This window comes from Stigmatopora argus, chromosome 12, assembly GCF_051989625.1.
Source record: "Stigmatopora argus isolate UIUO_Sarg chromosome 12, RoL_Sarg_1.0, whole genome shotgun sequence".
Lineage (NCBI taxonomy): Eukaryota > Metazoa > Chordata > Actinopteri > Syngnathiformes > Syngnathidae > Stigmatopora > Stigmatopora argus.
This window is the reverse complement of record NC_135398.1, coordinates 4092544-4120313: the sequence shown is the minus strand read 5'-3', so window position 1 is coordinate 4120313 and position 27770 is coordinate 4092544. Positions and strand designations below refer to the sequence as shown.

General features: G+C 39.3%; 1 protein-coding gene across 3 annotated transcripts; it reads left to right on the top strand.

The window, feature by feature from the left end:
• The first annotated feature begins 37 nt into the window (after nt 1–37).
• On the top strand, nt 38–27177 carry LOC144085514 (retinal-specific phospholipid-transporting ATPase ABCA4-like). 3 transcript variants are annotated; one of them, XM_077614850.1, is made up of 50 exons: nt 38–332; nt 1639–1741; nt 1811–1904; nt 2139–2280; nt 2343–2479; nt 2592–2719; nt 3347–3544; nt 4301–4390; nt 6080–6320; nt 6529–6668; nt 6769–6885; nt 7153–7350; nt 8438–8643; nt 8728–8904; nt 9054–9276; nt 10134–10355; nt 10424–10628; nt 10752–10844; nt 11199–11405; nt 12163–12340; nt 12417–12548; nt 13364–13503; nt 13578–13715; nt 13785–13966; nt 14058–14163; nt 15085–15290; nt 16185–16242; nt 16347–16391; nt 16744–16919; nt 17297–17421; nt 17498–17596; nt 18482–18763; nt 19363–19395; nt 19465–19570; nt 19654–19728; nt 19827–19996; nt 21101–21278; nt 21348–21463; nt 22233–22380; nt 22445–22568; nt 22703–22832; nt 23058–23178; nt 23252–23314; nt 23421–23527; nt 24164–24305; nt 24420–24554; nt 24644–24747; nt 24991–25083; nt 25220–25469; nt 26341–27177. In XM_077614850.1, exons 2-50 carry the CDS (start codon nt 1676–1678, stop codon nt 26455–26457), a joined length of 6963 nt encoding a protein of 2320 aa, XP_077470976.1. In that variant the 5' UTR covers nt 38–332; nt 1639–1675; the 3' UTR covers nt 26458–27177. The 3 variants fall into 3 exon arrangements, with proteins under 3 accessions (XP_077470976.1, XP_077470977.1, XP_077470978.1); XM_077614851.1 differs by having other exon boundaries at nt 1630–1741; XM_077614852.1 differs by lacking the exon at nt 16347–16391.
• Nucleotides 27178–27770: the final 593 nt, after the last annotated feature.

The following is a 27770-nucleotide window of genomic DNA, read 5'->3' as shown; positions in this document are numbered from 1 at the left end:
TGTCCCCCTTCTAAATTTGACTTTATTCTAGAATTAAAAAAATAAAAGCACCCTAAATTTGAACTCGGTGGGTAAATCCTGATGTGTATTCAACTTGCATTTTCTGTTTAAAACTGAATGATGACATGTCATTTTTTTTTCTCATGTTGTTTCTGTTTTCTTTTTTTTTGCATTGGGCCAGAGTTGAGCTGGGAGATTAGAGCAATCAGATTAGGAACGTTGCTGTTTCTGTGGCCGTCACTGCTGAGCGCAGCGCCGTTACATCGTCCACGTCCTTCCCTTCGCCAGGTGGTCTACATGCGGATTTCTTCGGATACGACGCTCACACTCAGGTTCGATTAAAAAACACTTTTTTTTAAAGTCACGTGGTCATGTTGGTGCATTTGGTGTAACATATTTTTTCTTATCAAAAATTCAGTCAAATGAGGTTTAATTTGCTCTTTGGCTTTATATGATTTATCAATACATAGATTGTAATTTTCATGTGTATTTAATCACACTCATACCTAGATGACATACTGCGACAATTTATTATCGTGAAAGAAATATTTTTCTTATACAAAATTTTCATCTGATTCATTTGTATTTCTGATGGAAAATGATGTTGAGTACGTTTGTAAATTACTATTTGCTTAATTTTTTTTCTGGAAAGAAATGAAATGGATTTTTTCCCTCCAAAATGCAGCCATTTTTTAAAATATTTAAATCTTAATGGAATGTATCTTGAAAAAATATATTCTTTTAAGTATGTATATTTTTCATGTAATGCATGTTTTACCTTCAAGCTTCATTTTCTATGCTTTTTTTTCATATATTTTTCCCTCCCACTAGCACCTGGTATATGACATCATAGTTTACTACCCAAACAAATTACTCTTCGTGTTTTCTCGTTATCTGCGCCTCACCTGGTTGGGAATTACAGGTTTTTACAACATTATTATCATGTTATTGTTCCAAAATCTGCTCTTAAGCCTGCGCTCTTGCTACATCCTGAAGCATTCATTTTCATGCTGCATTGTGCTAACCAAGCAGAATGTAAGAATAATGTGGAGAATCTAAAGGGACATTGGAAAAAAGAATGTTTTGTTTTTTAATGTCTTGTTTGGATGGGAACTTTCTTGTTTTGAATGAGAAGATGTCTTAGTTGGATGAAAACGTTTCTTTGGATGAGTAACTTTTTTGTTTGAATGAGAAATGTCTCATTTGGATGAGTAACTTTTTCGTTTGAATGAGAAATTTCTCATTTGGATGAGTAACTTTTTAGTTTGAATGAAAAATTTCTCATTTGGATGAGTAACTTTTTTGTTTGAATGAAAAATTTCTCATTTGGATGAGTAACTTTTTTGTTTGAATGAGAAATTTCTCATTTGGATGAGTAACTTTTTCGTTTGAATGAGAAAATTCTCATTTGGATGAGTAATTTCTTCACTTGAATGAGAAATTTCTCATTTGGATGAGTAACTTTCGTTTGAATTAGAAATTTCTCATTTGGATGAGTAACTTTTTCATTTGAATGAGAAATTTCTCAATTGGATGAGTAACTTTGTCATTTAACTGAGAAACATTGTTCACTTTTTGGGGGAAATTATCTTTCCTAGGCGAACCTCCCAAATAAAATGACTTATTTTGTTTTTGCAGGTTTAACAAAGTCACATGACCCCACCCGAGGGGGGCCATGAAGACGGCTTCTCAAATCCGCCTGTTGCTGTGGAAGAACTGGACCCTGCGAAAGCGGCAGAAGGTAACATCAGCCCAAATCGTGAATTGAATCGCAATCCGTTTTGGAAAATGAATGACATATCTGTTGCAGGTTCGCTTCCTGGTGGAACTTATTTGGCCTGTACTGCTGTTCATTGGCCTGGTATGGCTGAGGAAGGCCAATCCGCTCTACCAGCAGCATGAATGTAAACGCACGCTAGTTTTTCAGTCCACTGCAAATCGCGGGTCGTGGAGCAGACTTACTTGACGTGGAAATGGCTAATAATAGTCTAGACAACTGGTCATATCGGTTTTTTTTTTCAGAATTGAGGGTGCAATCTCCTGTGCCCCCATATAGATTGCACCCTGGGCAGTTGTCCATATTGCCCATAGCAAAAACTGGCCCTGGATAAAAGTCTGATTTGAAATGTGCCTCCCAGGTCACTTCCCCAACAAGGCCATGCCGTCAGCGGGCATCCTTCCTTGGATACAGGGGATCTTCTGCAATGCCAACAACCCCTGTTTCAGACATCCCACCAGAGGCGAGTCTTCAGGGCTGGTCTCCAACTACAATAATTCAATGTGAGTGCCTTACTTGGTCACCGGTTTGTTATTGTCACGTTTCATTCTGTTCATTGCTTCAGTCTGGCTCGCTTTTACTCGGACATCTGGGAGACGTTCAACGACACGGAGGTGCGCCAGCTAGGGAATATGTGGCAGGAGGTGTCTACATTCTCTCGCTTCATGGACACGCTACGGAACAACCCGACCGTCACGTCAGGTGCGACATGGTCTCAATATTTGGATGTGGACGTAGACTATTTGGCAAATAGGGTTGGCCCATACCGAGAAAATGAAAGATGACAGCTCAGGTTCGTTGTGGTTGCCCTCAGGTCGTGGACTGAAGATCGAGGACATCCTGAAGGACGACGAAGTTCTGACGGCTTTCTTGCTGCGAGACGCCGAGCTCTCCGAGTCCATCGTCTACCAGTTGACCAACGCCGAGATCCGAATTGAGCAGGTCGGAACAATGCTAGCGATGATAGACGAAGTCCAATCGTTTTGGTCAAGTTCATTTAAAACATACTGTGAACAGACGGGCAGAGGAAATTATTTTAAAGTATTTTATTTTCTATTTATTTTTATCAGATGGTTCACTTCAATTCAAACACTAGTTTTACGTATTTTAATATTTTTCCACGTTTATTCTTCATGCTTATTTGATTGCATTATGAATTTAAAAAAAGTATAATGAGCCAATCTTTTAATTATTAATCTAATATTAATTGTAAAAAATATATATTTTTTATATAATGCCATCATTATTTTATTTTTAACATGAATGATTAACCCTGATAAATTGTTATTTTAATGACTATTTATCGATACAGTATTAAAACACTTTTTGATTTGATTTCTTTAAAAGTTTTGTTATTTTTTTGCATTCATTCAGAAATTGTTTTCCCTTTTATTTTGCTCAGTATTTCATTAACATTTCAAAAAGGAAAACAAGACACACTTTTATTACATGATAAAATATTTATTACAACCTACATTTGAGTTAATTTGACAAATATGAATTTTCAACAGACTATACAAATTGTACAGATTTTTTTTTTAAATTTTTTTTATTGTGACCCTTTTTCAGTTTGCATCGGGGGTCCCGGCCCTACAGTTGAAGGACATAGCCTGCAGTCAGGCACTGCTGGAGCGCTTCATTATCTTCCCGAGCCGGCGGGGCCTCCACGGGGTCCGCAACGCCATGTGCGCGCTCAGCCAGCCGCGGCTGCAGAAAATCGAGGACGCGCTCTACGCCAACGTGGACTTCTTCAAGATATTCCAACTGGTGAGCGCCGGTCGCCGTGTCGCCATCCGAAATAAAGTGGGCGTTAGCGCTCAGCGGGTGACTCAGGCTTTATCCCTCTTGCCCTTGTTTCCCTAATGGGCTTACATCGGGCCCCGCCTAAACTCGCTAAGATGGGCCAGGCGGCGTCGTGTCTTGACCTACAGTCCAAGGCGTACCACAGCATATAATGTCGTAGACGGATTTTCTTTTGCAAATATTATTAGATCCCATTTTAATTGATGAGCAATTTGGAGCAAACTTGGCAGCGGATTTGATCTGAAATTATTTTGGAGTTAAATTATAGTACGTTTTAAACCTCCAAATATCATTTGATAACATAAAAACACTGTGCCTACATTGCAGTTAAATATTTTTTTTATAACCCATTGCGGTTGATCGTGAAACTTATTAGCCACGATAAATGAGGTATTACTGTATTCAAGTTATTCCTCATTTAACTTGATTTTTACTCATTATGCATTCTTTATTTCTTTTCCTTTCTTACTTTTTGAATGAAAACTATTTTTTAATGTTTATTTTAACGTGTAATTACTTAACTAAAGTTTTGCAGTTCTTACTACATGATTAGACGGAAAAAAAAATGTAAAATCCATGTGTTGAAAAACACTGAGTGATGAACGTGAGGATGTCTGTTGTTTTTCTTGGCATTCCCTCCCACATTTTCTCAATAATATCAGCACGTCTTCACTTGAACAAAACAAAAAAGGAATCAATCCGTCCGTCTTCTTCCCTCAGTTGCCTCGCGTCATGGACGGCACATCAGAAGGGATGGACCTTCAGCGGTGGGGCCGCGTCCTCAGTGCCGCGTCGGAGAAGATCCGCGAGGTGAGATGTCCCACAATGCCACTTTAACTAGCCCACCCCCGTGAAGTCTTTCAGCTTATTTTTAGCTCATTATATAAGCACTAGGGTCACCTGGTCTTCTTATTGTCTCCATCAAGGACTGAATATGTTCCATTTGTTTTCTACAGTTATTTCATTTCATCAAAATTATATTCTAACTCTCATGAGAACTTACTTTTTTAAAAATCAATTTTAAATCCAGTAAATTAAAAAAAGTGATCTTATAGCCCATTAACAACAATCTAAAAACATCTAGAATTTAACTTCATTAAATTTCATTTGAAGTATTTGCTCTATTTATTTTTAATGATTATTTTAATGACATTTCTTTTTTTTTACAAACTGGAAGCTTAAAAGCCAGTCGCATTTTGTCACAACCAAATTATACTGAAGAATTGATCGCAATTCAATTTCTAGCAGATAATACTGTGATTTATTTTTTTTGACATTTTTACATTGCTAATACATACATATACATGACCTATTCATTAATAAATCATAATTCTCTTATGAAACACTCTATTTCCTTTCACATATGTACTGGTTAAAACATCAAAATGAATTAGTATAATAATAATAATATAAGATTTTCGGTGTAATAGTTACTTTATTTACAGAAAAAAAATATCGATCAGGAATTGATGCCCAATATTAAAGTATTAGATTTTTTTTTCAACCCCGCACCCAAATTCTACTACTTAATTCGTTACCTTTGTGAGAGTATCAATCAAAAAAGTGTAACTAATGAATTGTCCCACTGGTGGAATGTTCCCATATTGTGAAGTATTACTAGAGAAGATGTGTAAAATGAACGTGTAATTCGGCACGTCCAAGGAGCGTCTTATGGGCGGGGTGGGCAGTCAAGTGAGTGGGGGTCGTCATTATCATAACCTTGGGCCAGACAAGGGAGTAAGACTCGAAAATGGGCGGGTTAACATTCCATGGAGATGACACATCCCCCTAGGTGGGACTCAAGCGCTGCCGTGGTGACAGAGTGGCGAGCCAAACGTTCTTCCTGCCTTACTTCATGTATTTGTCGGAATGCCTGTGACGAAATACTATAACATGACAGAATTAATCATAATAATAATTGGGGGTTTTTGAAAGGTGTCTGAAAAAAGACATTTTTATTTATTTTAGTTTGCTTGTGTTAACTGTTAAATCTGCTAACTCATCTGTTAACAAAACAGTTTTTTGGTTAACTATTGAAAAAAAACAACAACAGGCCTTCAGTTGTCCAAGAGCACAGGTGTCAAAGAGCCGGCCCGGGGGCCAAATCTGGCCCGCCGCCTCATTTTGTGCGGCCCGAGAAAGTAAATCATGAGTGCCAACTTAATGCGGCCCGCGAACCAATTGTCCTAGAGAAAAAATACAAATATTATTTGCAGGCCCAACCAAACTATGAAGATAGTGTGAATTATAATCCGGAAAAACGGTATTCGCTTGATTAAAAAAATCTCTTTATTGAGTGATCAAATAATGAAAATTAGCCTTTTTAATTTCGTAATTTAAAAAGATCCTTAGGTAAATTTCTGCATTTTGTTTACAAACAATTACATTCCAGGATATAATTTTATTTTCTGCATATTTCTTTGAGCAATGAAACCACATATTATCTTTATATATTCCCTTTTTCTATTTTAATTTACCATCTCCTCCCGTTTCCTGCAGTTGATGGAGCGCACAAACTCCCAGGCCCTCATCAAAGCGGTCTCTTCTCTATTCCGAGACGGTGGCCCTGCCTCCTTCTCCGAGCTGATGGCGTCCGTATCCAGTCTTTTCTGTGGTTACCCGGAAGGCGGTGGCAGCCGTGTGCTCTCCTTCAACTGGTACGAAGACAACAACTACAAGGTGTTCTTGGGCGTCAACGGCAGCCGCGCCCGTGAAACCTACGTGTACGACCACACAACCAGTGAGTTCAGCCTACGTTTTTTTCGGTGTGGGTTCAATTCCTGCTCGGTTGTGTACAAAAGAACCCCCAAATATCTCACAAAATTCCAATGAATACTTAAAATATCTCTTTCCAGACTTAAAATGTTGCCAAATCATTGAAGGAACAGATTGTGTCCAACTAAATTTTGGCCCCCTATTGAAATTAATTATGTCTTTGACGGCGTCAGCCCCATTTTGCAACAGCCTGATGCAGACGTTGGAGTCCAACCCGGTCACCAAAATAGTGTGGAATTCCATCAAGCCCCTGCTGATGGGAAAGGTCCTGTACACCCCTGACTCCCCAGCCGTCCGCAAGATATTAAAACACGTAAGCCCCTGGTCACTTGTCTGCCCTCCTGACCCCTCCGCCACCTTTGTCCTATGTCTTTAATCATCTTTTTCATCCGTTTGTTTTGTCCGTGTGGCAGGCCAACACCACCTTCGAGGAGTTGGAGAGGCTTCACAATTTTGGCAAAATGTGGGAAGAGGTTGGACCTCAACTGTGGGCTTTTTTCCAAGACAGTGTGCAGATGAACATGATCAGAGTAAGACTTTGACGCCATCCACTGCTGCTGGAATACGTTGGAAACCAAACATTTCTCGACTCATTATTAAAATTAACTCATGACAAGCCAGAAAACAAGGCAAAAAGTCATTGTTTTGATGATTTTTCATATGTTAAAGCAACTTGCAACTATTTATCCGATTGAATAAAAAAAGACATTTTTATGAGCCACAATCTGTGCATGTATACTGGTTTATTCACAATACTAATAGTTTTGATTTAAATGTGCTTCTCATCATGGTCACAGGATACGCTAGCAAATCCCACCGTGATGAACTTTGTGGACCAGAGCCTGGGGGATGCCAACATGACCACCAGAGATATCCTCAACTTCCTGTACAGTGGTCCGGAGGAACAACGACAGGCAGGAATGCCTACTTTCGATTGGAGGAACATTTTTAATATCACCGACCAGCTTATTCACACAGTCAACCAGTATGCTGAGGTGAGGAAAATGACAACTTAATAATAACTAATTGTCTTTCTTCCTATGTAGCACATTATTATCCCAGTATGTAAACAAACTTCCGTATTTTCCTGACTATAAGTCACACATATTTTGACTGGGCCTGAAACTAATTCTAATACTTCATTGTGCATTCGTTGGCTGGTGCGACTTATAGTCTGAAATATACGGTAAGCAAGTAAAAAACTTGCTATTAACTGCCTGTGTAAATAACTAAATAGTTTCAATATACACTATTTAAATATTTACTAACCAAAATAGAAGACAGTAAATAAGTCAATAAGTCAATATGTCGATAAGTACATTTACCATAAACCTACATAAGTGATTAAATAGTGTGAAAGGAAGGAACGATTGTGGAAGCTCACTCTTACTTAATACACTATTATCAAACATGAGTTCAGTGGGCTGCCAAATCAACTAACTATATGGCTCTCAATCAAACGAACTAACTGTAGTAACTAGCTCTGGAACTAATTGGCTAACACGGCTTTCATCTTGGAGGCTGGAGGGTGGGCAAAAGTATCCTGCTGTCCCCCCTTACCCTCCCTATCCTTCTCCATTTTGTGCAATCCAACTCTGCATGGTGTCATTGCTTTTGCCAACCGACGTCTGTCCGGATAAAACGGCAACAAATAGCCGCATCTATTCTCCATGCAAACAAAGTGACTCGGCGATCCAGCTAATTAGACATAGCCGTCGGTCCCCATTGTCCTGCCTCAGGACACCCCCGGTGACTGTCAAATGCTGGAACATATGTATCCGTGAAGCTCTTTCATTCTGACACATTCAGAAAAGGAGAGGAATGTCTGGCCCAGAATGTTTTCTCATTTACAGTCAAGTGAATGGACGCATTGGACACGCTCTGGAATAAGATGGTGCTTCTTGGGAATTTCACAAGCTGTTGTTACATGTTTGTTTCTGTATTAAAGGAAACGTTTGATAAATCATCAAGTCACACGCGCTATTGAATTGTTTTGATTGACGCATTTTGAAACGTTCTTTGGATTTGTGAGAATTTTTCAGGCAGCTCAACTGATTTTGTTTCGTCTTTCCTTGGCTGCAGTGCATCAATCTTGACAAATTTGTACCTTACACGGACGAGGCGCAGATGATTCACCAGGCTTTGTACCTGCTGGAGGAAAACAAATTCTGGGCCGGCGTGGTCTTCGTTGACATGTACCCCTGGACCACCACTGTTCCAGCACATGTCAAGTACAAGATCCGCATGGATATCGATGCCGTTGAGCGAACCAACAAGGTCAAAGACAGGTCAGCCAGCGGTGATGTTCTGATGTTAGGACATCCTTTCCTTGTCTGACCAACTGTTAAGAAGCCGCCCTCTTTTCTTTCCAGGTACTGGGACCCTGGCCCCAGAGCTGACCCAGTGGATGACCAGAGGTACATCTGGGGGGGCTTTGCCTACCTGCAGGACATGATCGAACACGGCGTCATCAAACTGCACACGGGACACGACTGGCCACTAGGGGTTTACGTGCAGCAGATGCCCTACCCTTGTTACGTGGATGATCTGTGAGTCTAGATTAAATGTAGCTAATTTAGGTAACTTAGGCAAAATTTGAGGAGCCTACCTAATTTTGCAAGTAGCTACCTATTTCGCAGCATTTTTTTCCGTAAGACTTGCATTAACGAAGTGTAAACTCTCCCTGACTGACCGTCAGCTTCATGATCACGCTGAACCGCTGCTTCCCAATGTTCATGGTGCTGGCGTGGATCTACTCCGTGTCCATGACGGTTAAGAGCATCGTTTTGGAGAAAGAACTGCGTCTCAAGGAGACCCTCAAAGCTATGGGCGTGACCAACGGCGTCATCTGGTGGACCTGGTTCATTGACAGCTTTGTCACGATGGCCGTCAGCACTGCATTGCTCACCTCCATCATTGTGGTGAGTTAGTACCGTATTTTGCTGTTTAATATACCCGGGTATATTAAATGAGTTTTGCCTTTTTGAGCCTCCCGTTTGTGCGCCATTTAATATACCCCTGCCGTTTAATATATATTAAACGGCAACTCGGCTTTTTTGGCAAGATCTGTATGGTGTTCATGGGGGCATAATTATAGATACTTAAGTTCCTTAAAATTCCAAGTCAGACTTTATTCAGCAGTAAGTAGTTTTAATCTGAGCAATAAGTAATTTTAGTCTGCAAAACGTTGATGCACCCCGTCACAGCATAGAGTGCGTAGTGGATCGTACCTTCCCGTTTGTGCGCCATTTAATATGCCCCTGCCGTTTAATATACCCGGGTATATTAAATGGGGGGTATATTAAACAGCAAAATACGGTAGCAACTGTAGCTATATGTCAGTCAATTGCTGACTAATTGCTGTTACCAACATATTATTAATGATTTACGTAACTGGATGAATCAATTAAATATCTACCAATAACTATGAAGATAATGAATTAAGTAAACACAAAGCTATCTAGATGCAGTACGTATCTAACTGGTAAAGATAATTTAGTACCAGTAGTAAATATATGGCGACTTTTCTAACTATATCATATATTGTTATATGACCCACTTCTAAGTAAGTGTGTAAAGACATACTGTAACTAAAGTAAATAAATAAGGAAATCAATTTCTAGCTGCCTATCTTAACACCAACTAAGATGGTAAAATATACATATTTTCATATAAATAGAGATAACTACCAAACTAACAAAAATATCCCAAAAAGTAAATATGTAGCTACTTGGGTAATTATTTTAAGACAACGTCCATATCTTTTGACTTACTTCAGGGTGGCAAAGTGCTGAACTACAGCGACCCATCGCTGGTGTTCCTCTTCCTACTGATGTTCACGGTGGCCACCATCATGCAGTGCTTCCTCATGAGCGTCTTCTTCGATAAGGCCAATCTGGCAGCGGCGTGCAGCGGGGTGCTCTACTTCACACTCTACCTTCCCCACGTGCTCTGCTTCGCCTGGCAGGACCGTCTCACTGCCAATATAAAGATGGCCGCTGTACGTAAGACCAAAGAACACGTGAGACGTTCTCTGATGACCACATCGTCCATCCACTGTCCCGGCAGAGTCTGCTGTCCCCGGTGGCATTTGGCTTTGGGACGGAGTACCTGTCGCGCTACGAGGAGCAAGGCTTGGGCTTGCAGTGGGACAACATCCAGACCAGCCCGCTGGAAAAGGACACCTACTCCTTCATCACATCCATCCGGATGATGGCACTGGATGCCATCCTCTATGGACTCTTGGCCTGGTACCTAGACAACGTTTTTCCAGGTAATGACATACATTTGAAATGAGTTAGCTAGCTATCCAGCAAAGACGTAAAATAAGTAGATGAAGATACCAAAACTAGCGAGCTAGTTCGATATGTTCACTTTAAATGCTCTTTGTCTCCAGGTCAATATGGCATTGGTCAGCCGTTCTACTTCCCTCTGCAGCCTTCCTATTGGTGCAATGCTTCTTCTGCACCTGCTTCAAAGGACGAGCCAGGTTAAAGCTACAAGCCAAGCAATTAATATGATAGAAAGATGTGTGAAAACAAAATTTGTATTGATTGTTTGCGAATTTTTAGGTCAAGCAAACCCGCCCTTTTCCTAAAATATACAATATTACATTCACTTGCCCCTATATTGAGTTTCCATGGGCATAAATGGCATAACACAACACTTGAATTTTCATTGGAGTTATTGACGTAGTGATGGCGTGAGCTTAAAAATCACACCCTACCAGTGTAACGAAATGATCGGAAAATCGTAGACTGAGGCCGACGAGCGAAGGCTCATTTGTGTGACACTGGACTGTTTAATAGTTTAAAATATGGTAATGTAATCATCCATTTCACAGCTGTTTCAGAAGCTGATGAAGCAGAAAAGGACCCTGAAAGTGTTGACTGCCCCGTTGACACTGTCAACACCTGCAATGGCTCCGCCAGCAAAAAACCCTGCAAGCACCAAAGCAAGCGGGACCGTCTGGAACGGGAGAAACAAGGTCTGAAACAGCAGGAGGAGAAGGAAAAAGAGGATGAGGAAGAAAATGCCTTTGAGAGAGAAGGTAAGAAAACCTTAGACCACACATTTTTTTTTTAGCTATTTGACTAATCACTTTAATTTTGAATTCACAATAGTTAGTGGTAGATGAGCTACATCACATGTGTCAAAGTGGCGGCCCTTGGGCCAAATCTGGCACACCGCATCATTTTGTGTGGCCCGGGAAAGTAAATCATGAGTGCTGACTTTCTGTTTTAGTATCTAATTAAAATGAAGAGTATAGATGTATATTAAATTTCCTGATTTTTCCCCTCTTAAATCAATAATTGTAATTTTTTAATCCATTTTTTTCTGTGTTTTTAGTTCAAAAATAATTTTGTAAAATCTAAAAATATATTTAAAAAAAGCTAAAATAAACATTGTTTTAGATCTATTAAAAACTGAATATTCAGGGCTTTTAATTCAGTTCTTTTAATCCATTTATAAAAATCAAGTTGACGTTAAAGCGTAAAAACAAAACACTGATGCCACCATCTATTGGATCAGTGAGGCGACACAATTTAATATCCTTGCACATTTATTCATTCTTTTTCTGAACCACTTACCTTCATAAGCGTTTCTGGGGGTGCTGGAGCCTATCCCAGTCAACTACGGGCACCCTGAGTTGGTGGCCAGTTAACATCAGGACACAAGGAGATAGACAACCATTCATGCTCACACTCACACCTAGAGGCAATTTAGAACAAGTCTTAAAACTAGTCTTTTATTTTATTTTATTTTTTTTAAATTAAAGTTTGCAATGCAATGCTTTGTTCTGGCAGGTCTTGTGTTATTTGAGCCCGATCCAGCAAGTGTAAAAATGGGAGTGAGCATCCAGGAGTTGGTCAAGGTGTTCCCAGGAAGCTCTCGCCCCGCCGTGGACAATCTCAGCCTCAATTTCTACGAGGGTCAAATCACCTCATTCCTCGGGCACAATGGCGCCGGCAAGACCACCACCATGTATGACTCCACCATTTTTTTATCTTCTTACCATTTACTATTTTTATATATGTTTATATCTTTGTGGTCTATACAGGTCCATTCTGACAGGCCTTTTTCCACCCACATCCGGCTCCGCTTACATCTACGGAAGAGACATTCGAACCGACATGGATGCTGTGCGGACGTCCTTGGGGATGTGTCCTCAGTACAACATCCTCTTCAATCAGTGAGTCACGTGGAAATATTTTTTATGTAAACACAGAGCCAAGATTGAAAGCCAAGCTCAGAAAGAAAAATATAATGAAGCAGGAATGAAATAGTTACGCCATAATGACTGTCCTTAAATACTACCTTTAATGTACACTGCATTGAATTTTTCAATCGTTCTCTTATTTTTATCACTATGTAGCTCAAGGGTGTCAGACTCGGATTGGTTCGCGGGCCACTTTAACGTCAACTTGATTTCACGTGGGCCGGACCATTTTAGATATAATATTTAGAATTTTTTAATTAAATGGATTAAAAGAACTGGATTAAAGGCCCTGAATATTCAGCTTTTTATAGATCTAAAACAATGTTTATTTTAGCTTTTTTTAAATATATTTTTAGATTTTACAAAATGATTTTTGAACTAAAAACACAGAAAAAAATGATTAAAAAAATACAATTATTCATTTAAAAGGGGGAAAATCAGGAAATGTAATATACATCTATACTCTTCATTTTAATTTGATCCTAAAACCGAAAGTCGGCACTCATGATTTACTTTCCTGGGCCACACAAAATGATGCGGCGGGCCAGATTTGGCCCCCGGGCCGCCACTTTGACACATGTGATGTAGCTCATCTACCACTAACTATTGTCAATTTAAAATTAAAGTGATTAGTCCAATAGCTAAAAAAAATCAAGAAGAATGTACATTGACATGGAAAAAAAAGCAAAACAATAGAAACGAAACCTTAAAGAAATAGGATTGTATTGTAATTAAGCAAGAAAAGTGGTCACATTTCCGTTTTTTTCTTCTTCTTCTTTGGTTTCCAGTTTGACAGTGGAAGAGCACATCTTGTTCTACTCACTGCTCAAAGGCCGCACACAGGCCGAGGCACGGAAGGAGGTGGAGGACATGCTGGTGGATCTTGGCTTGCCACACAAGCGAGACGACGAAGCCCAAAACCTCTCAGGTCGCCCTTTTGTTATAACATGTATGTACGTACACGTAGAAACCCTCTCAAAGCCTCTTATTTCACATCAACAGGCGGCATGCAGAGGAAGTTGTCAGTCGCCATGGCGTTTGTTGGCGGCTCCAAGGTGGTTATCCTAGATGAACCCACTTCTGGCGTGGATCCTTATTCCAGGAGGTCTATTTGGGACCTTCTTTTGAAATATCGTTGCGGTATGTCAAGAAAAAGTGATGTTTTATGGCACCCTATTGAAGACACGCGTTAATTGGGGTGTCGTTTAGGTCGCACGGTGATCCTGTCCACACATCACATGGACGAGGCCGACCTGTTGAGTGACCGTATCGCCATCATCTCCAAAGGTCGCTTGCACTGCTGCGGCTCGCCGCTCTTCCTCAAAAACTGCTTCGGCGCTGGCTTCTACCTGACGTTGGTGCGCCGAATGAAGGAGCTAAAGAAGAAGGAGGTGACCCGCGTCAGCTTTTGAACAATAAATAAAACAAATAATGATTATTTAGAAGTAGTAGTAACCTTTCTGCGTATTCTCTTTCTGAAAGAACGAGTGTGACTGCGCCTCCGACTGTTCCTGCGCTTGCTCCATTTGCACCAAACACAAAGATCAGTCCCAGAACCTCTGCCAGAATGCTGAACGGGTCTTAGATGGTGAGCTCACATTTCCCTCAGAATGTAGATATAAAAACATACCTGTCAACTTATAATTTTTTTCTGTATTTTATACATTTTTTGATCATTTAGCATTGTGTACGCCAGGTGTGTCAGACTTGGGTTGGTTCGCTTGCTGCTTTAACGTCAACTTGATTTCACGAGGGCCGGACCATTTTAGATATAATATTTAGATATTTCTTTATAAGTGGATTAAAAGCCCTGAATATTCAGTTTTTTATAGATCTAAAACAATGTTTATTTTAGCTTTTTTAAATATATTTTTAGATTTTACAAAACGATTTTTTAACTAAAACACAGAAAAAATGGATTAAAAAATTACAATTATTGTTTTAAAAGGGGGAAAATCAGGAAATGTTATATACATCTCTGCTCTTCGTTTTAATTTGATCCTAAAACAGAAAGTCGGCACTCATGATTTACTTTCCCGGGCCACACAAAATGATGCGGCGGGCCAGATTTGGCCCCCGGGCCGCCACTTTGACACATGTGGTGTACGCTGTATAACAGCTTTTGTACGTGATTTATATATTTTTTTAAGTACGTGTTTTGTAGAAACGATCTCGTTTTACCCATTTCAGGTCTAATTTCGGGACTGCTAATTGTCATTCTTTAAGCATAACATGCACACGCATTCCCCTTTTCACACATCCATCTTTTCACTTTATATAAATATAGCACGTCAGCAAGCAATGTACTCAGACAGTCAATCTGTCAGCGTCATGCAGTGACATCTACAGAATCTTGAATTTAGTGCATACTGATTGGGCACCCCATCCACTTTAGAGAAAATGATAGACTTAAGTGCGCCCTATATGAGTAAATATGTGCCGCGTTGCATTTGTACGTTAATTGACCCAGGTTGACGGGTATGTAAAAATACATTTGGGATGTCCACAGGGGATTTGGATAGCATCTGCAGTCTCATCCACCACCACGTGCCCGAGGCCAAGCTTATCGAGGCCATTGGTCAGGAGCTCACCTTCCTCTTGCCAAGTCGGGGTTTCAGGCACCGTGCTTATGCCAGCCTATTTAGGGAGCTGGAAGAAACCCTCGATGATATGGGCCTCAGCAGCTTTGGCATCTCTGACACGTCCCTTGAGGAGGTACGTGTGGAGCGGCAAAACATAATTGTGATGCACAGTTCGTGGTTCGACTATCATGGATTCAACATATCACAGTTTGAATAATATGCAGGAACAAAAATAGAAAACGTGAAATGGGGAAAAAAGTCAATAGTGTCTACCTTCGGGTGTTAAATAATAGTCCAAATAAAAGTAAATATACACCATAAATCCACTGTCGTTACATTCACCTCTTGCGGCAAGTCTTGGAACCTGTTAACCGCGATAAACGAGGTATTACTGTACTCTCACTCCTATTGTGATTGATTTTATCATAAAGTTTTTCTTTTAAGACTAATTGAACATGTACATTTTTGTATTTATAGTTTGCGCTACATCATACTGAGAGTTGCCCTCAATATTTTTGACACTTTTGATACATCTACACCAGCAATCAAACTTATTGAAAACAACTTTCAGTAACCAAGTATAAAATGGGGAAAAAAGGCAAGTACTGTCTACCTATGGGTGTTAAAAAATAGTCCAAATAAAAGTAAATATACACCGTAAATCCACTGTCGCTACATTCACCTATTGCGGCAAGTCTTGGAACCTGTTAACCGCGATAAACGAGGTATTACTGTACTCTCACTCCTATTGTGATTGATTTTATCATAAAGTTTTTCTTTTAAGACTAATTGAACATGTTCATTTTCGTATTTATAGTTTGCGCTACATTATATTGAGATTTGCCCTCAATATTTTTGACAATTTTCTTACATCTACAGCAGGAACAAAACTTACTGAGAACAACTTTCTTTCAGTAACCACCTGTAATCCACACTATCAATAATCCCATTGTTATTTTTTCATTCAGCCTAATTACCTTTTATTGTTATTGTATTTTACACAAATTGAAAACGTTTATCTTTGCAGATCTTCCTAAAGGTGACAGCAGACGGCGAGGCATTAGCGACCAATGCTCCCACCGCCGGTAAATATCGGATCAGACTCCTGCGCCACTTTTGTATTTTGTCCCCTGTGATGTGCAGTGTGTTTGTCACCTGTGTTTTTCCCCTTCCCGCTACTCATCTGTAGAAGAGTGGACGTTGCAGCGGAGAAAAAATGCAGGTGTAGATGAAGGTCAGACATGGCTGACATGAATCTTCAGCTTTTATGTTTTTTTTTCTTGCTGGATTTTGTGAATTTCCTGGAGTTGCCTCATCCATTATTGATGTATCCTGCCAAGAAATCTTGCCGTATTGTATCGCAAACAAGTGTTTGAACACAATCTACTGGTTATTGATGAACCATTAAGAAATGTTGTCACTGTGACCGAAACCTGTTTGGGAAAAAAGGCTTTTTCCAAAATGATCCATTGTTAGGCAAATCTTTTTGAGTCACACCCTGCTTTTTCTTCTCACCACAAGCTCTTACGTGTTTTTATTTATTTATTTTTATTTATTTTAACACTGCCCTTTGCAATCATCTACAGATCGCTATGATGGCACGCAAGCTTACAATGCTACGCTGCCTTCCACGTTGGACTGCAATGCCGGAAAAGGCTCCAGGCAATTGAAAGGAGCTTCGTTAGTCTTAAAACAGTTTCACGCACTCGTTGTCAAGAGGTTCCATCACGCCACTCGCAGCCTCAAAGACTTTGTGGCACAGGTATGCACGAAATGCACCCACGGGAAGTAATTGTTGACAATATCATTCACATTTAAATATCATTGATTTAAGAAGAGATCAAAATCTAACTTGATCCTGGTATAGAGTGAGAATTAATTCTTCTTGCATCATCTAAAACGACCAAATTTAATTCATTTCATCAAGTACCAAAATCCAGATTAAAACAAAAGTTATTTCTCTATACTCATATTTTCATGAAAACTGGGTAGAATCTAGGGGTGGAAAAACAAATGTTCGTTATTGATACAGATTAAAACAAGTTATTTCTCTATACTCATATTTTCATGAAAACTGGGTAGAATCTAGGGGAAAAAAACAAGTGTTCGTTATTAATATTGGTTCTGATGATGGCCCAGATTGTCCTGCCTGCCAGCTTCGTTCTTGTTGCGCTCATCTTCACCACCATTGTTCCTCCGTTTGGAGAGTACCCCAACTTGACATTGACCCCCTGGATGTACGGACCACAGGTTACCTTCTTCAGGTCGGCAGCCTTTAGATGCTCTTTTTTCTTTGGAAACAGAGTGCCAGAATATTGAAATTGTCGCTGTCCATTGCAGCAATGAACAACCTTCAGACCCGAGCATGAGGCACTTCGCCGAACGTTTCCTGATGGGGCCGGGCCTCGCAACCCGTTGTATGCAAGGGGAACCATTGGGGTGAGAATCACTGACTCTTGTGTAGATGTGATACTTAATACCATGGTTGCATGGTCACATCGAGGGTCACATTGAAGGTCTCTCAGTCAATGTTTTATTGAAAAGAAAGAAGAAATCATTTAAATTTGGCTTTGTTTTTACATTGGAGTTTAAATGACTAAAAAGGTATTATTTTTCATGACACACTATTACGTAGTCATATGTACCATACTTTCCGGACCATAAGAGTGACTTGTATGTTGATTTATTGTTTTTCTTTTACTATGGAAAACCTGTTTTGTTGTTTTCTTTAGGCTGGAGTTATCTAAAAAAGTGTGATAGCTCACTATTTAGCCTGTTGTTCTTTATTCTCCTATTGTTACTTTAACATGTTTGATCTGGGTTTCTGATAAAGTAAAAAGTTGCTTTCCAAATATGCACTTAGAAAAAAAAACATATATATACATATAAATACGTACATATATACATATATGTGTATGTGTGTATGTATGTGTGTGTATGTGTATGTATGTATATGTATGTGTATGTATGTGTGTGTATGTATATGTATGTATATATATATGTATATATCTATATATACATATATATATATATATATATATATATATATATATATATATTATATTTATACATATATACATATATATATATATATATATATATATATATATATATATTTATATATATATTTATATATATATATTTATATATATATATATTTATATATATAATGTTTTGTTGTATATTCTTTGGATGGTGCATAAAAAAATAGGGTATTCAAAGCTTTTGACTCACTTTTATTTGGCAAAAGGTCTGTATAAAAAGCTCACAACTCCTTAAAGAGTATCCCAGCATTTAATTAGCATCACACTACGTTTATTTCAGGATGCCCTGCAACGACGTGGCGTCTCTTTGGCAGCGCCCCGACATTGACGCCGTGACAGAGAACATCCTGCAGAGCCCCGAGTGGAACCAGCTGAACCCGTCGCCCTCCTGCCTGTGCAGCAGCAGCAAAAAGCTGACCATGATGCCCATCTGTCCCGCTGGCGCCGGAGGCCTCCCGCCGCTGCAACGCCTGGAGATCACCGGGGACACCATGATGGATCTAACTGGGCGCAACATTTCCGACTTCCTGGTCAAAACTTACCCGAGTCTCATTAGAACAAGGTGAATACCCACAATGTAGTTTTACATCAGACATGAGGCATTTTTAAAGAAATATGAATGAATGAAAACAATATTCATCTGGAATGATTACCAAATAGTGAGATCGTTGCAGAATAACAAAATAGTACAATAACAGTAATACCTCGTTTATCATGGTTAATGGGTTCCAAGACCTGTCGCACTTGGTAAATAACTGCGATGTAAGGGACAGTGTTTTTATGGTGTATTTAATATTTTTTTGGAGTTTGTTATTATTTAACTTCCAAAGGTAGATACTACCCCATATTAGCCAGTAAAATAATCTCCAATTGTGGCTTGCCATTTTATGAGGTACTACTGTACTTCTTTTTGGAAGAAAAACAAAAAACAAAATGAGGTTTAGAATTTTTATTCTGTATAACTAAACTTGACTTGACTAAAATGGGGGAAAACATCATATTCAATTACATTTCTTCACAATAACAATGCTTTCTTTGTACTATTATCCCAACAGGCGTGTTCATTTTGTATGAAATTCTATCCTAGAGACACAAAGCCAAATGTTGCACTATTTCACAACAAAATGTTAATGTCTAATTTCTTTTTGATTTGTCAAACAGTTTAAAGAGCAAATACTGGGTCAATGAACAAAGGTAAGGATCTATTGTGACTAAATTAATCATTAGGGGAACGTCACCTAGCTGATTCGAGTCTCTTCACAGATATGGCGGCCTGTCCGTTGGAGGACAGCTTCCCATCCTGGATGTGGAGCCTAGCGATATCGGAAATGTTTTCCGTCAACTTGGACAAATGCTTAATGTTACTGCGGTAACGAATTCCCCTTTTACGGAGAGCGTGATATTTGAGTGAAATTTCCACGGTCGCTAATCTCGAACATTTTTTTTTACCAGGGCCAGCATTCAAAAGCAGCTCTGCAGGATCTCGGCCCTTTCCTCAGATACATGGAGAGTGAATTTAACATAAAGGTGAGCATTGTTTGATGAAAAATGTCAAATGTAGCAGGCCTGCACAAGATGTACTTTTCCATACTTCTGGAGTAAGTTGTTAGTGGTTTTCCTGGCAGGTGTGGTACAACAACAAAGGCTGGCACGCCATGGTGGCCTTCATGAATGTGGCTAATAACGCTATCCTGAGGGCCTTCCTGCCCACCAGTGCCAAGCCCATTGAGTTTGGCATCACCGCCCTCAACCACCCACTGAACCTCACCAAGGAGCAGCTTTCCGAAGTCACTGTGTGAGTGCCGAGCCTCATACTATCAAAAATAGCAATAATAATACTAATAATAATAAATACTTGATGATTATGATAGTGATGATAGTGATGATGATGGTGGGGATGATGAAGATTTTGATGATGGTGGGGATGATGATGGTGATGATGATGGTGGGGATGATGATGATGGTGGGGATGATGAGGATGATGATCATGACGATGATCATTATCGGGATGATGATGATGATGATGATGATGATCATGATCGGGATGATAATGGTGATGAGTATGATGATGATGATGATGATCATGATGATGATGAGCATGATGATGATGATGATGGTGGGGATGATGATGAGGATGATGATGATCATGATCGGGATGATGATGGTGATGATGAGTATGATGATGATCATGATCGGCATGATGATGGTGATGATGAGTATGATGATGATGATGATGATGATGATGATGAGCATGATGATGATGATGATGAGCATGATAATGATGAGCATGATGATGATGATGGTGGGGATGATGATTATGATGATGAGGATGATGATGAGGATCATGATCGGGATGATGATGATCTTGATTGGGATGACGATGGTGATGATGAGTATGATGATGATGATGATCATGATCGGGATGATGATAGTGATGATGAGTATGATGATGATGATGAGCATGATGATGATGAGCAAGATGATGATGAGCATGATGATGATGATGATGAGGATTATGAGCTATCCCATAGAAATAGGATAACATCGCAATACACAAAAAACGTGTAATGTTCACTTGTTCGTCCTGTATTCATTATTAAACAGACACTTATGCACCAAGGCCGCAGATTTTAAATGGCTGTTCATTTACATTCAATATTTCATATTAAATATACATTCTGTATTTTGTTTGACCGCAGAAGAAACCATGTTAACGCACACTGTAAATAAGCCCGCATCTATAATTGACTGGATTAGCGCTAGTATTAATTACACACTTTTTGATTGCATTTAATACTAAAAAGTAGACTGTTATTATAGCAATACATTAAAACTTAGTACCCAAAATACTGCACACTTTTTTGATTGCCGTATCCCATCTTTTTTTTTCTCTTATCAGGTTAAGCACATCTGTAAATGCAGTGGTGGCCATCTGCGTGATCTTCGCCATGTCCTTCATCCCGGCCAGTTTTGTCCTCTACCTCATCCAAGAACGTGCGACCAAAGCCAAGCATTTGCAGTTTGTTAGCGGTGTTAGCCCTTTCATCTATTGGCTGGCCAACTTCTTCTGGGACATGGTGAGTGGAATGCCGTACTGTTCTGTTTAAAAATTGCTGTCATTTTTACCATCAAAACATTTCATCTAGGTGAATTACTCCATCAGTGCTGCCATGGTGGTCGCCATCTTCATGGCATTTGACAAAAAGTGCTACACGTCCCCGTCCAACCTCCCTGCCCTTGTAGCACTACTTTTGCTCTACGGGTAAGACTATGAAGTACACAACGTAGTATTAAAATTTCCCCCGCTTTGGCAATTTTATTTTTTCCCCATCGACTGTAAATTCAAAGTCTGCAAAAAACATGATATACAGTATTCCCCGGCAGTTTCCCAGTTTTCCACTAATTGTTTTTGGATTGGATAACTTTATTCATCCCGTATTCGGGAAATTTCGTTGTCACAGTAGCAAGAGGGTGAGGATGCAGAAATAGGAAAGGCATTTTATACATAAATAGATAGGTAATAAGTAAGTTAATAAATAAATACATGAATAAATATATAAATAAATAAGCGTGTTGCTTAAATAAATATATATACGTATATATATATGTATATATATATGTATATATATATGTATATATATATATGTATATATATATGTATATATACGTATATATACGTATATATATGTGTATATATATATTTGAGCAACACGCTTATTTATTTATATATTTATTCATGTATTTATTTATTAACTTACTTATTACCTATCTATGTATGTATAAATACACATATACATTTACATATACATACACAGATATATGTATATATATATATATATACACACATACATACAGTATATAAAAATACATACATTTTTGTGGTACACCTTGAAAAATGGGGAACACTGAAAAATAATTCTGCAGTAATCCCCCATTTTTCACGGTAAACCGTAAAACGCGAAAAACGCAAAAGTTATGTTTCCATAATTTCCTGTTCAGTATCCATCCAAAGCATTGTATTATGTTTTCAGGTGGTCCGTGACTCCCATGATGTACCCCATGTCGTACCTGTTTAACGTCCCGAGCACTGCGTACGTTTCACTGTCGTGCGTCAACCTGTTCATCGGCATCAACAGCAGTGCCGTCACGTTCATTCTGGAGCTCTTTGACAACAATCGCGTAAGGAAAGAATGTGCTTTTTGTTGTAGTTGCAGTATTAATCAATATATCTATGTCTGTGTAGTCTTTGCTCATGTTTAACGAGTGGCTGAAGAAAGGCTTGCTGGTCTTCCCTCATTTCTGTCTGGGCCGTGGACTCATCGATATGGCCATGAACCAAGCCGTCACTGACGTCTACGCTCGCTTCGGTAATGACCGTCTTTTGACACGCTTCACTCTAGTCCAATCTCAAATTTAGATCTATTTTAAGACGGTTAAGCTGATGTTAAAAACGACCCACATCCCCTGTTATCTCGTGATTGAGTTTATTTTGGCATTGCAGGCGAGGAGTACACCGACAACCCGTTCCGATGGGACTTTGTGGGTCGAAACATTCTCTTCATGGCGGTGGAAGGTTTTGTCTATTTCACTCTCAACCTCCTCATCCAATACCGCTTCTTCTTGGACCACTGGTAATTGTAAATTATTATTCCTCATTTCATAAACATCCATTATTTGCAAATAGTGTTAGAAAATCAACTCAGAAAAATCATTCGGACAGTTTTTCCTCATAACTTTTTCCTACATGACCAATACGTTTTTTTAAATAAAAAAAAATACTAAACAATGTCAATCAATTAGAGAGATTACTGGAAATTATAAAGAGATATCAGAATGACTATTTCCATGAACACTAGGTTATCGGATGCTAATCAGAGCCCACCAGCAGACGAAGACGACGACGTGGCGTGCGAGCGACAAAGAATCTACGATGGCGGTAGCAAGTCGGACATCTTGCACATCCAAGACCTCTCTAAGGTAATCTATTTATTTGTTTCTTACCAACTATATTTAACAAACCAATTATAACAAGTAGTATTTTTCCCCTCAGACATATGTGGGCAGGAAGAGGCCAGCGGTGGACAGGATTTGTGTGGGAGTTCCTGCCGGAGAGGTTAGATTTTCAGCTTTTTTATTTATTTCATTTTAGTTTGTCTGTGTTTTCTTATCATTAGCATGTAAACTGATATAGATCACATAAAATTATTTTGTCTTTTCAGTGTTTTGGACTATTAGGAGTCAATGGGGCCGGCAAAACGACCACCTTTAAAATGTTGACAGGTGACACTGATGTCAGCTCAGGGGACGCCACCGTGGTTGGTTACAGGTACAAATTTAAAAAAAGCCTTTGTGTTAGTTTAAGGTTAAGGTAATGGACCCAGTCAAGAAAAAATAAACATTTTGTAAATTTTGCACATCACCTGCAATTAGAAACCCGGTGATTTGTTATCGGAGTGGACATCCACTTTAGTATATGAAAATGGGCTAATGTTTTGTGATAAAGATAACTTGAATTTGAATTAGGGTTGATTTGGGTTCAGGTTAGGTTAATTAATAATTGAATGAATCAAAGTTGTATTGGTTACCCGAAAATGTTTCGTATTAGTTTCTAAATTGTTCACAAAATGTAAATGACGGTAAATTTAAACCACCCTCTTATTGATTGTTACTCCTTCCAATTTTCCATAATTCTAATTTCAACGGAGTGAATTCTAATTACCATGTGATGTGAACACATAATTAAAAAATGAGAAACACAGTGCTCCAAAGAGGAGGGATTTCCTGATAGTGACTAATTTTGACTGATATGTATTATTGAACCAGGACTTTACTAGTAAAAATGGCTCCGGGGCAATATTTTTCTCCCTTTACGCTGAATAGAAAGTTGATAAATTCTAATATAAAGTCAGCACTTGAACGACTAATGTGACTATGACTGATACCTTGCCATGTTCTGTTGCAGCATTCTCAAGCAAATTCTGGACGTGCACCAGAATATGGGTTACTGCCCGCAATTTGATGCCATTGATGAGCTGCTGACGGGCAGAGAGCACCTGTACCTGTACGCCCGCCTCAGGGGGGTGCCGGAGGATGAGATCCCTAGAGTGAGTGGCTGTGACTATTAGCATTTTTATAATAATGATGGTTGCCATGTTGTGCCAGGGGGTTTCAGTTAGACAGTGTGGTTTCTTAAAATGCTAAATACCCTCATTCAATAGGTAGCTGAGTGGGGCATCCAAAAATTGGGGTTGTCGGAGTACTCCGGCCGCTGTGCCGGAACTTACAGCGGTGGGAACAAACGGAAACTGTCGACAGCCATCGCCATGATTGGCTGCCCAGCGTTGGTTCTTTTGGTAAGTCAGACCACCAGCACCTTGAAATTCAAAAGATTTGTTGATTTGTTTTGGGTTTTTTTCCCCTTTGGTAACTCTTTGACCTTCAGGATGAGCCCACAACTGGGATGGACCCGCATTCTCGCCGCTTCCTCTGGAACGCCATTCTGAGCGTCATCCGGGATGGCCGTGCCGTCGTCCTGACATCACATAGGTTTGGTGATGCCGCCATTTGTGTTATCATTTGGATATCTTAACTCTTTAATACCTTCCTGTTTTGTGCATTCGAAAAATCTTTACCTTTTTCTCCGGCCAGTTTTTTTTCTTCAGAATCCTAGTTTATCAAACTACGGTCTGCTTATACCTTGACTCTGTTTTTGCACTTATTTGCCATTTCCCCAAATTGTTGGATCTTTCGATCCAAGATTCGATTCTTGTTCTGTTTTGTGTTTACCAGCATGGAGGAATGTGAGGCCCTTTGTACGCGATTAGCCATCATGGTCAATGGCACTTTCAAGTGTCTGGGCACCATCCAGCATCTCAAATACAAGTAAGTGCATCAGTTGACTACAAAATTACACCTTGCTTCAGATACATATGTGTACTCATCTAAATATTGGATGGCAACACATCAATGAAATGATATCGGGATCAGGAACTCAAGGGTTATTGTCGCCTTCTTCCAGATTTGGCGACGGCTACGTCCTCACCATGAAGGTCGGGGCGGCCGAAACGGGAGCGTCCCCTGACCTGGCGTCCGTCGAGGCGTTCATGACCAGCAGCTTTCCAACGTGTGTGCAGCGGGAGAAACATTATAACACACTGCAGTACCAGATCGCCACATCGTCGCTAGCCAGAATCTTTCAGTTGGTCGTCTCCAACAAGGACAGGCTTTGCATCCAAGACTACTCCGTCTCACAGACGACGCTTGATCAGGTACTCCGAATGGACACGGCTCACCATCCCGTTCCTTGTCGAGGTTTTGTATCTGTTTATCGCCTGTTTTCACATTTTTTTTGACTTATTTGGAGACACACAGGTTGCATTCTAATTTGATTCTGTACCATATTTGGCTCCTTTTGGTATTTCTTTTTCCATTCAATCATTCATTTATTATCTGTTGCGCTTATCGTCACGTAGGATTGTACAGTAATACCTTGAATATTGCAGTTAATGTAGACCAGACAGTAGGATCACCCCCATTATAACTACCACAATACATTTTTTCGGGCCTATACAGAAATACAAGTACACATGTACAATTATCAAAGTATATTTATTAAATATTACAGCTATAAGCATGTCAAAAGACTAATGTATTAATATCTAAATAGAATCTACATATTTCAAATGTAACTACTTAAAATACTGTACTCACTGTGAAAATAGTTCCTCTCAGCTTGATATGAATTTAAAAAAACAGGTATCATATTTATTCGAGTATAACGTGCACCCATAATTTGTGACAAAAAATTGGTATAGAATTTTTTTTTCACTTTTTCTCAGCTCACACCACACCAATGATTGCACCTGAAGACATGTCACCATGACAAAACATTTATTCACAACATATGTTATGGAAACCTGGTAAAACAAATGACCAGTATGAACACAATTTTAAATCCCTAAAGTCTTAATTCATCATCATATTTAAAAAAAAATCAAGGTCTCATTCACCGTTATCAGATTCACCAGACATTTTTTTACATGGGTCCATTGTCCACGATATCTGAGGGATTACTGTCTAGTATTTTGTGTTTTTATGCACTGCACTACATGCTAACCTGTGTGTGTGCGCATACTGCAGGTGTTTGTCAACTTTGCCAAGCAGCAGATGGCAGAGGACGACGTGGCGACGTTGCGGCGCCGCACGGCAGGCGGACGCAAGGATGTCAAGATCATGCCTGTCAAGAGGAAAACCTGATAATAAACCATTATTAACCATAACTCCATACGGATATGGACATGAATGCACAAACCGTACATAGAGGCTGTACAGAGATTGTGTTTTTTTAATGAATATTTGCATGAATTTATGCCATGTTTCTATGTATATAACGTACAAATGAAAGCGCATATTGTGTAAAGTATTTCATGTTTAATATTTAATGATATAGGGCAGCCCGGCGGCTGAGTGGTTAGCGCGTCGGCCTCACAGTGGGGGACCTGCGTTCAAATCTAGGGCATGTTTTCCTAGGGCCTGCGTGGTTTTTCTCCGGGTACTCCGGTTTCCTCTCACATTCCAAAGACATGCATGGTAGGCTGATTGGACACTCTAAATTGCCCCTAGATATGAGTGTGAGCATGAATAGTTGTTTGTCGCCTTGTGCCCTCAGCTGAAATAGGCTCCAGCACCCCCTGCGACCCTAGTGAGGATAACGCGGTTGAGAAAATGAGGTGAGATAAATAAATAATCACTAAATTGTGATAAATAAGTGGTCAACTTAATAAATAAATCCCAGACAATTTGTTTTCTGGTTTCAGTAAAGCTAATTATTTCAATTTTATTTGAACAAATGCAAGTATACAAATCATGCATGTTTTTTGTAAAGACGTTCCACACAGTTCTCTAGACAAGTAGACATAGTTTTCTCTTTAAAATTTGAATAATTTTTAATGTGTTTCAATAAACACCAAATTAATATTTCCTGTTTTATATTTTTTTGCCCCTTGATTTGCTTTCATAATAAACAGATTGATATACTAATGCCTCCATGCTCCATTTTCGGTTAAAGTTTTATTTAGTCATGTTCAACAGTTCAGAGACAGTTATTGTTTACAATATAATGAAGCATTTTTTGCGTTTCAAATGTTAAACTATTCATTGAGTCAGATGGCCTGGAATAAAGGTGAGTTGATGTTGTAAAATACTATAATTAAAAATGTTACTAAATATTTGATCATATTAGTGTACTAATGAACACTGTTTTATAGCATCAAAACTACAAAAATCACGACAATTCAACGTCATCCTCAAGACAAGAACATTGAGTTGGTAGGACAAAGCACCTCGTAGAGCACGGTAAGCAAGCCACCATCTTTTCCACATTCAATATGGCGCGGCAATATGGGCGTGGTTACGTCTGTCATTCACACAGCTGTGAAAATTAGGCACATGCGCAGTACGGTTACGTCTGTCATCAATTAGGCACATGCGCAGTATATCATCCTGTCGAACGGCGTTTTCGGACGACTAGCACGACGAGGTAAGGCGTCGAGAATTACTGCCCTAAGTGC